We start from the raw sequence: 9,020 nt of genomic DNA, 5'->3' as shown, positions 1-9,020 counted from the left end.
ATGACCGACCTCCCGCCACACCAAGCTTTTGGACCCGACTGACTGACTGTCACCCCCAGGACTACCACCTCTTCTTCCTCCTGCTCCTCCTCCTCCTCCTCCCCTTCCTCCTCCTCCTCCTCCTTGCGTGATTGTTGTTTGTCATGTCCAAATGTTGCACCTTCCACCAAAAAAAATTCCTCGTTTGTTTGTGAAAACATTCATTCTTTGGCAATAAACCTGTTTCTGATTCTGATTCTGATTTCTGAGATGCACCGATCCGACTTTTTCAATCCTGATACCAACACGTTGGCTTTGGGTGTCATTCGATACCGAGTACCGATCTGGTGCCGGTGTTTCATTAAGACGCTGTGTGTCTCACTGTGTGGAAGTGACTTCCATGTGTCAGGCTTGAGATAAACATTGTTTTCCTAACTTGAAACAGAATGTGCAGTTATATTTCCATGTCTTTGTACTTGGCGTGACGGAAAGGAAACTTTTTCTTTGCTTTATATTCTTAAATTAATTTGCAGATAATTGCCTGTCCCTTGATTCACCCTGGTTTTAATTAAAGCTCCGTGAATGTTTTTACCATTTTCTTTCGGCTCATGAGTTGCTATTAAAGATTTAAAAAGAATCTGCAGTAAAGTAATAATGAGACTGCACATTAGCAAAAAGGTGTCTCATTAATAGAAATGTTCAGGAAATAAAGTGTCTACATATGTATGAGGAACGTTTGAGAATATTGAACACTGTTAAGATCAAGAATTTGTATTTTGTTTTTCAGCCGATTAAGAAAAGACGGTTGTGCAGTATGTTTTGATGCCAATATATATTTATATCAACATTAGATCATAATACCGTGTTTAATTTTAACAGTCGAGGTCGATGACCGAGGAGCCTGCAGGCAGAATAATGTCACCAGTCGATCTTTTTGGCTGAAAAAGACAAAGATAACTCTGTGAAACTCTAACGTCACACGAATTAAACAGGAGTCTCAAATTAGCCCATACATTGTGTCTTTTAAAAATAAATCTCTGGTCAAATGTTTCTTTATTTTAGCTAAAAATCTCAAACCTTTAAATCGTTTTATTCTTCCCTGTGTTATTGATATTTCTCATATCAAGTCTATGATTATTAGGTCATAAACTTGATAAGTGCATAAGTTATTTTGTCCCCCCCAATCAAAAAGTGTTTCACTTTCTAGGGAGTGGATTGTACCACGCTCAATATCAATAAGTGCAGCAATAAGTGCACAGCACTGCGAACATGTATCAGGTCTGTATTTAGAATACCATCAAGTCTCTCTGGTAGTATTCTGATCAATTACATAATTCAAGTAGAAATACAACAGTGTAACAATATGTTTAGCTAAAGTCCTGCATTGAAATTATTACTATTTAGTATGTATGCTGCAGAATGTTAAAATAATATACATTATAGGGTTATTGCCAGTGGCGGCTGGTGATTTTATTTTTTTTATAAGCAGTTGGGCAGGTTTAAATAATCAACAATGAATTTTATTTTATAAAGTGATAACTATCAAATGGACTAAGAACTCTGTTTTATCAAATCCAAAACCTATCAACACACTGTCATAAGAGGTTCACCTTAGAAACACAAGAGGTTCAGAGCAGATGTAACAGATGTGGAACGGGCATGGAAGAAGTCGGCTCAGATGGTGGATTTTCCCAGCATTTATTTATTCTGCAGAAGACAACAGAACACACACATTTGCCTTCTGATCTGTCTCTGCACTTCCACTTCCCTCAGCAAAATAAAACCATTGTCCATGGATGACAGGACCACATTCAATCTAAATAATAACAATTCTCATCAAAAACCATGACATGTAACATACAAGGGGAAAACAGAGACCCCTAATGGACAAAATAAATAACTACATGACCTAGACTCATTTCAGCCGGAACAGAGAAATTCTAACTTTGAACAAAGGAAACACATACCTGCAGAAGACAACAGAACACACACATTTTCCTTCTGATCTGTCTCTGCACTTCCACTTCCTAGACACGCAAAACACAATTTACACAAGGAAAATATACGTCGGGGCGACCGGATGTAGCTAAACAAACGGTGCCAAAGTGGCTCAATGAGACCGCCACCAAACGTATATGTTGACGGTCTAAATGACACGACAGCTGGACGCCGTGATCGTATTTGCGACTATTACTGTATGTAACATAAACGGTTAATTTTTATAAAAGAATATAGCCAAAATAGTGCAACATCGTTTTTCACTCAACTCACCCTCAGCAATATAAAACCATTGTGAGCAGGGTTGCCAGGTCTGTGTGACAAAACCAGCCCAATGGCCAATCAAAACCAGCCCAAAAACCAGCCCAATATCAGAACTCAAAATATGCCCGTGCCAAACCATATACACTGCTTTTAAAGTCCAACAGCATTGCTATCATTGCCAAATGTATTGTAATATCTACAAAGTAACAACATATGTTTAGTTTGCCAGCATTAAAAGCAGTTTTCCCTCAAGTTATTTCACCTAGGTCCTAAAATGGCCTTGTGTAATTATACAGTATATTATCATAAATAAAATGTGTACGTGCTGATCTGGAGTCAGTTTGGTAGAATTTGGGTATGAATAAATTATTTCATTTAAAATATGGATTTATATTTAAAGATATTCATGTAATTTGCATGCAAAATAGGTCTACACGAACCAAGGACAAAAATCAATCCGCAACACTTCAAAAGTGGCGCGATTGCGCAGGAAAAGCGCGGACCTGGCAACACTGCTCTATGGGCTGAGGGAACATACGGGTCTCTGATCTGCCGAATAATCCAATCGCCTGCGCACATTTGTGCGCACAAGATTCAGTTTCATCCGCCAATGTGAAGCGGTCATTGCCAAAACCACTGAAATGTTTTCGATGCCGTACACACGTTAGAACAGCGCCTCGAAAAGGGAGGGCTTCTCTCCGTGATAATGGCGATATATTATATTTTTCACATTAACTTAAGTGGTTGTTGACAGGGGCTACGGTCTCCCACACACATTTAGCGTCAACACGGTATATTTACTATTTAAATGATTTGGCATATAATGTTTTTTGACAGGATTTTTTTATTTATTTTTCTTCTTCTTTTTTTTTCATCTCCAAATTTTAAGAGGGGCGGCGCACTAGCGCCCCCTATGGACGAGCCGCCACTGGTTATTGCTATATCAATTATCGTGCAATAATCATTGTAATGTTGTATTTGACAACTTTATAAGCTGTTAGGCTATAATTAATCACCTTGAATTTTATTTTATAAAGTGATAACTATCAAATGGACTAAAACTCTGTTTTATCAAATCGCAAAACCTACGTCAGCGACACCGTCATATTCACCTTAGAAACATGGCGGCGCGCTTTGACCGCCGGAGAACCTCGTTCGTCACCGACGGAAAAACCCGAACCTTCCCGAGCAGCCGAACCTCATCCTGACACGTAAACACGGTCAGACACTGCAGCACAGTCCGCACGCTTCCTCCAGACACGGACGGGCCGCCCGCTTTCAAGGGAAGACAAGAAGAACACTTATTTACTACACTTCAGAGGAGACAGGTAGGCTCGTGCCTCACGTGCGCGTAATCGACCGCGCGCTATATTCGTGTTATTGTGCACATCCCCACTGCAGTTACGTTACGTGACACGAGTGACACATTAGTGGATACGTGATGTCGTTATGTTGCATGCACAACTGCAGATTAATTCCCCGTTCCGCGTGCACGGGGAGTGAACTGCAGCGATGGTGGAGATTTGCCGCAAAGTCACGCGGCAGGTGTGTTTACCTCCTGCGCTGCAGTCATCAGCTGGCCTCGAACTCCATCGCTCTCACGCTGCAGAAACTGCACAGTCATGTTTTTCCACGACATTGATAATCCTTTCTAAAGTCGCATTTCCGTTTCAATCAGGCTTTAGCTTGACTTTAAGTCTCTTTAATTCCAATTATCTTTAATTTATATACATACATATATATATATATATATATGTGTTTGTATGTATCTACATGAATACATTGACTGTTTTTCTAATGAACCTGCATAACTTAATTCATAAATGACCCAGCTGTGGATGAATTATGGATACACATGCAAGTGCAATAACTTTCCGTGCATTCCGCTGCATCATCCTCACTTATGGGTGGGCATGAAAGCCAGTTTGAACTGGTCATCCCAGTAGGCCTCAGTGCCAGCCAGACACAGAGTGAGCTGCTGGTGCATTTCTCTGCAGATGACGATGGAGAGAAAATGAGAGAGGAGGAGAGAGAAGAGAGAGACGAACCGGGGCTGACTGGCAGCTGGGGAAGTGTGCAGGGCCGGTCACGTTTCAGACCGCCTGCTCGATTCTCCTCCAGTCAATGATTCATTTATGTGTTCTGGCCTCGGAGACGAGGGCACGCGATACTAATATGTGATTTTATTAACTTTACATGTTTAGTAAGAGCTGCTGGAGCCGAGGAAACGACATCCATCACTCTTGATAAGATGCTGTGGTCAGTCTGTGCTCAGGAGAACGGGTTCATTAATTAATGGTTTACACGACATACTGGTATTTTGGATGGAAACATGGGACAAAAAGTGCATTCGATACTGAATATTAAGTATCATAGAATACCAAGTGTATGTCTTTGTGTGCGATTCTACTGAGTTAATTCCACTACTGTTAACCTTAGAAATAACCTTGGAACGTGTCCTGCGTCAAACGAGAACAAATGGAGTTTTTTAATGGTAAATCATTTCTAAAAAAGCAACTATTTGTGTTTATTCGCCTTAGGACTCTTTTTGAAGGCCAGTCAAGATGATGCAATGTTTCCACTTCATGGTGGAGCCGGTCAAACAATTCACGGCCAAGATAAAGGTAAGACACGTTTTGGTGCTAACAATTATTGTGTGTTTAATTTGCAAACATGTTGTTTTAAATCACCTTGATACTAATGCAGTTGACATGAAAACTGATTTTATTCCCACATGACTGCAGGGTTTAATTCAACAAGAGGGCGTCAGTGAGAGTCTGGCAGGGAGGGGTGTCTTTCCTTTTCTGCTGACAGGAACACTGCCACCTTGTGCATTTTGATCAGGCTGATGATTTATTTGTAATCTTCCTGCAGGAAACGCACAAGAGAGCGAAGAATGAGTACAGGGAGCCTCTGGATGAGGATCAGCTGTTTGTTGTGGATCTGGCTCGAAATCTGAGCCGTGTATGCCAGGTAACAAATCACCCGTGAAACTAGAAATGGTTTTGTCTGCCTTGTGAAAAGATTGTGTACCACCAAGATTTTTTCTTTAATAATAATAATAACGCATTACATTTATATAGCGCTTTTCAAGGTACTCAAAGACACTTTACATCACATAATTAAAACATCCTAAAATCTGTACAATAAAAATAACTAAAATGTCAATAAAAACAATAAATGAAAACTTTATGAAGATAGAGCACACAATCACACATTAAAAGCAGTTCTGAACAGGTGAGTTTTGATTTGTGATTTGAAAATGGAAAGGTCGGTGCAGTCTCGGGTGATTTTGGGAAGAGACTTCTAGAGGGAGGCGACATACAACCATGTTTCCCTCTCTTGTCAATTCAATTCAATGTGGCTTTAGTGGCAATTGTTAGACAATAATATATTTATACATATCGTATTACAATTACATTTGCGTGTGTCTGTGTGTGTGTTTAGATCATTCCCTGTCCTTCAGGTTGAGGCATGTTGACAGATATGCGTTGTTCTCCTCTGTGTGTTCTTTTTATTAGGTCATTAAACTTGTTGAAATCTGGGATTAGAGAGTTCAATTTGTCCAAAATATGTTCCTCATTTCACTGAGTCTGTGTCTTACATTTCAGGAGGAAGTAGCTCACCTGTCTCTCTGTTTTGCCTCTGCAGAGATCCTTAGTCCTGGAGCACATCTGGAACCTTGATGACACCTGGTCCAGCTCTCTGTGCAGGGTGTTCATCCTCCAGTGGGCCTCCATGTTAGAGAGCAAGGTGCGTATCTCAGATAATAACCCATCTCCAGAGGGACAGAGCAGGACTATACTTACTGAAGGTGTGTGGACGTTTTACAACTCACGGTTTGGGTGATTCTGTGTGCAGAAGAGGTCCATGCTGACGGACAGCTGGCCAGAGGTCAAAGAGGTCAAATATCCTGATATGATAAATGAAAAAGTCCTGCTGGAGGCCAAAACTGTGATCATCAACTGGATCAAGGACCTGAGAGCTCAGCCTGAGGTGAAATGTTCAATCATCCTATTTTGTATCTCTATTTTGATTATTTTATTGTTTTTGCTTCTTGTGTCAAACGTTATAAATACCTGTGTTATTGATTTGCTGCTCTCGTGAAGCCCTTTGAGTTGCATTTCTTGTGTTATGAAAGCTGCTCCATAAATAAAGCTTCTTATTACTACTGTTACCTTGAAGCAAAGTGTGTGGCCCGGGGAACCTGTGGCAAAGGCCCTGGAGGACCTGCAGTCAGCCTGGCGTTGGGGCCGCGCCCCGAATCTGATGAGTGCTATGGAGCTGGTGTTCTGGACTTTAATGGTGCAGCGCCCAGATAAGGTAGAAGATGTCGCAATTCACGGAGTCTGCTTCACTGGCTGTGATTATCGGGCAGGTGTGACTCAAACCTCCTTTGGTGTATTCTTGCAGGATACCATTCCGCAGCAGTGGCTCATGTGGAAGCAGAAGACTCAGAAGATTGGTTTGTTAATCAAAACTGAATAAAGTTGAATTTTTGTTATAAATCTGGAGACTTTCACTTCCTGATGAGCCTGTTACTCTCTCCATCCAGGTGCCATATCCTACATTCCTCAACCAGGTGAGTGATAACCTTTTATATTCGCATGCACTTAAAACCATTACATACTTCCCTGCTTTCAAGTTACATTCTGACTGCTCGGTGTTGTCAAGTGTATCACTTTAATAAAGGTATATTTAATTGTAGTTTTGCACCAAACATCTATTTGAACAAACAGGCAGACTAAAATAAACGACAGCTCCACCTGCAATTCAGTGATCATATGACACTAAACAATCTTTTATATCTAATTTATGCACTTGAAATTGACATATTATGACCTAAAGAGGAAGGCGTTTAACTTATTTATGTAATATGTGATGTGTATATTATTTATTTCCTATTTCTCTTATTTTTTTCTGTATGAATAGTACTAAATAGTTTGGGGGGTATCACCTTTTGTCTGTATTTTGTCCATAAGGAATTTTGTGTCAGGATGTCAGGAAAGACAACCCCTCCTTTACTTCAACATTCTCATCAATATAATATCCACTATGTGTTCCTTTCCTTTCTGGGTTGACACCTTCTATCTACTGACTCAATCATTAGTTGTTACATGTCCACTGTTCGACAAACATCTCTTATGACTAAAGTCCTCTGTGTTTTCTTACAGTGTGGGACTGGATCTCAGATGCATCAGGTACAGCATTCATTTCATCAACATATATGTTGAGTGTAACCTCTGGAGAACCTGTCTGGTGATGTAATCCATGTCACTTTTAGTGGAGGTGGCTCTGGATCTGGAGTCAGCCAACCCTGACCTGCTCATCTCCAAAGACGAGAAGAGGATGCGCTGCGGCTATGCCAGGAAGGATATTCCCAACCACCACCAACGCTTCGACGGCTGGTGGTGCGCTGTCGCCATAAAGGGCTTCGCCTCTGGCCGCCACTACTGGGAGGTGGAGGTGGGTGAGCGGGACTGGAGGCTGGGCGTGGCCAAAGAGTCGGCCCTGAGGAAAGGCTTCAAGTCCCTGAACACGGATACGGGTTACCTGAGCCTGCGGCTGGAGAGGGGCACCGAGCTGAAGGCACTGACGGTGCCCTACACCAGCCTGCCGTCCGGCCTCATCCCCCGCAAGGTGGGCATCTACGTCGACTACGACCGCGGCCAGCTGTCCTTCTACGACGCGGACAAACACTTCCATATTTACACCTACAACGAGATCTTCGATGAGAAGCTGTTCCCCTTGTTCGGTACAGTGGAGATCACCAAGGATATGGTGATCAAGTCCCCGGCGGCGAGGAGCCAATGCCTCTGCCCGTCGCCCTGCTTCTGGGGTTGAGTCTACTCCTGTCACCTCGTCCTTTAAACTCCAGTAGATATTATGATATTATGGTTATGTAATAATCACTGGGAGAAAAGAGAGATCCTGATCAAAGTCCATCATTGTGCTATTGAATAGCTCCTCTATGTGAACCCTCTCTATGCTGCTGCTGCTGCTTTAATGTGATTGTCGCAACCACTTCCTCACTATAGAGTTACAGCGCTCCTCTTTGCTCATATGTATTTTTGAAAAGGAACCTATAGTATTCATGTAATCTATTGTGCAATATTAACCCAGCAGTAAGAATGCATTTCTGTCTGTGAATGAAAAATAAACCAAATCCAAGTCTTAATCTTTGGTCATTTTATTAGTATGATATGATATGATATTTACCTTTATTCGTCCCAGAGTGGGGAAATTTCAAAAATCATATTTCATAATATATATATTGTATATATTTCATAATAGAATAAATAATTACATTTACATATATGTATATATACATATATAATTACAAACTGAACAAAGTACAGTGAAAGTAAACTTTACTTACAAAGAAAAATCTGACCTTGAGAGCTGAATTGTGTTTGCTTTATAGTCAAACCCTGACAGTATCTTGGGTAAATAAACAATGTGTAGGTACTCCATACCACTACATTTATATGTACATACTACTTTGTAGATAAAAATGAATAATACAAAACATAATCAAGAGGTTGATCTGAGCACAGGATACCACTACGTGTCGATAAGATCTGCGCACGTACCAGCTCCACCAATCAGAGAGCTCTAACAAAACGTCGCACAATATGGAGAACACTTTCCACCACAAATAATACGCAACTAAAAATGTATAAAATTAAAACAATAAATAAATAATAATAAATTAAAAAAAATGTATACGAATAAATAACATGTAATTACTAAATACAGAATTTCAAAACAACTTATTT

The 9,020-nt window shown here is 40.7% G+C and overlaps 1 protein-coding gene across 1 annotated transcript; it reads left to right on the top strand.

Annotated features, from left to right (window-relative positions):
* Positions 1-3,477: 3,477 nt before the first annotated feature.
* Positions 3,478-8,419, top strand: si:ch211-120g10.1 (butyrophilin subfamily 3 member A1). Its single transcript, XM_056406899.1, has 10 exons — positions 3,478-3,569; positions 4,782-4,865; positions 5,116-5,214; positions 5,893-5,994; positions 6,103-6,237; positions 6,427-6,564; positions 6,655-6,706; positions 6,797-6,823; positions 7,416-7,442; positions 7,526-8,419. Exons 2-10 carry the CDS (start codon positions 4,806-4,808, stop codon positions 8,083-8,085), a joined length of 1,200 nt encoding a protein of 399 aa, XP_056262874.1. The 5' UTR covers positions 3,478-3,569; positions 4,782-4,805; the 3' UTR covers positions 8,086-8,419.
* Positions 8,420-9,020: the final 601 nt, after the last annotated feature.

This window comes from Pseudoliparis swirei, chromosome 23 (assembly GCF_029220125.1).
Source record: "Pseudoliparis swirei isolate HS2019 ecotype Mariana Trench chromosome 23, NWPU_hadal_v1, whole genome shotgun sequence".
NCBI lineage: Eukaryota > Metazoa > Chordata > Actinopteri > Perciformes > Liparidae > Pseudoliparis > Pseudoliparis swirei.
The sequence above is the reverse complement of the archived record's forward strand: the minus strand, read 5'-3'. Positions and strand labels throughout refer to the sequence as shown.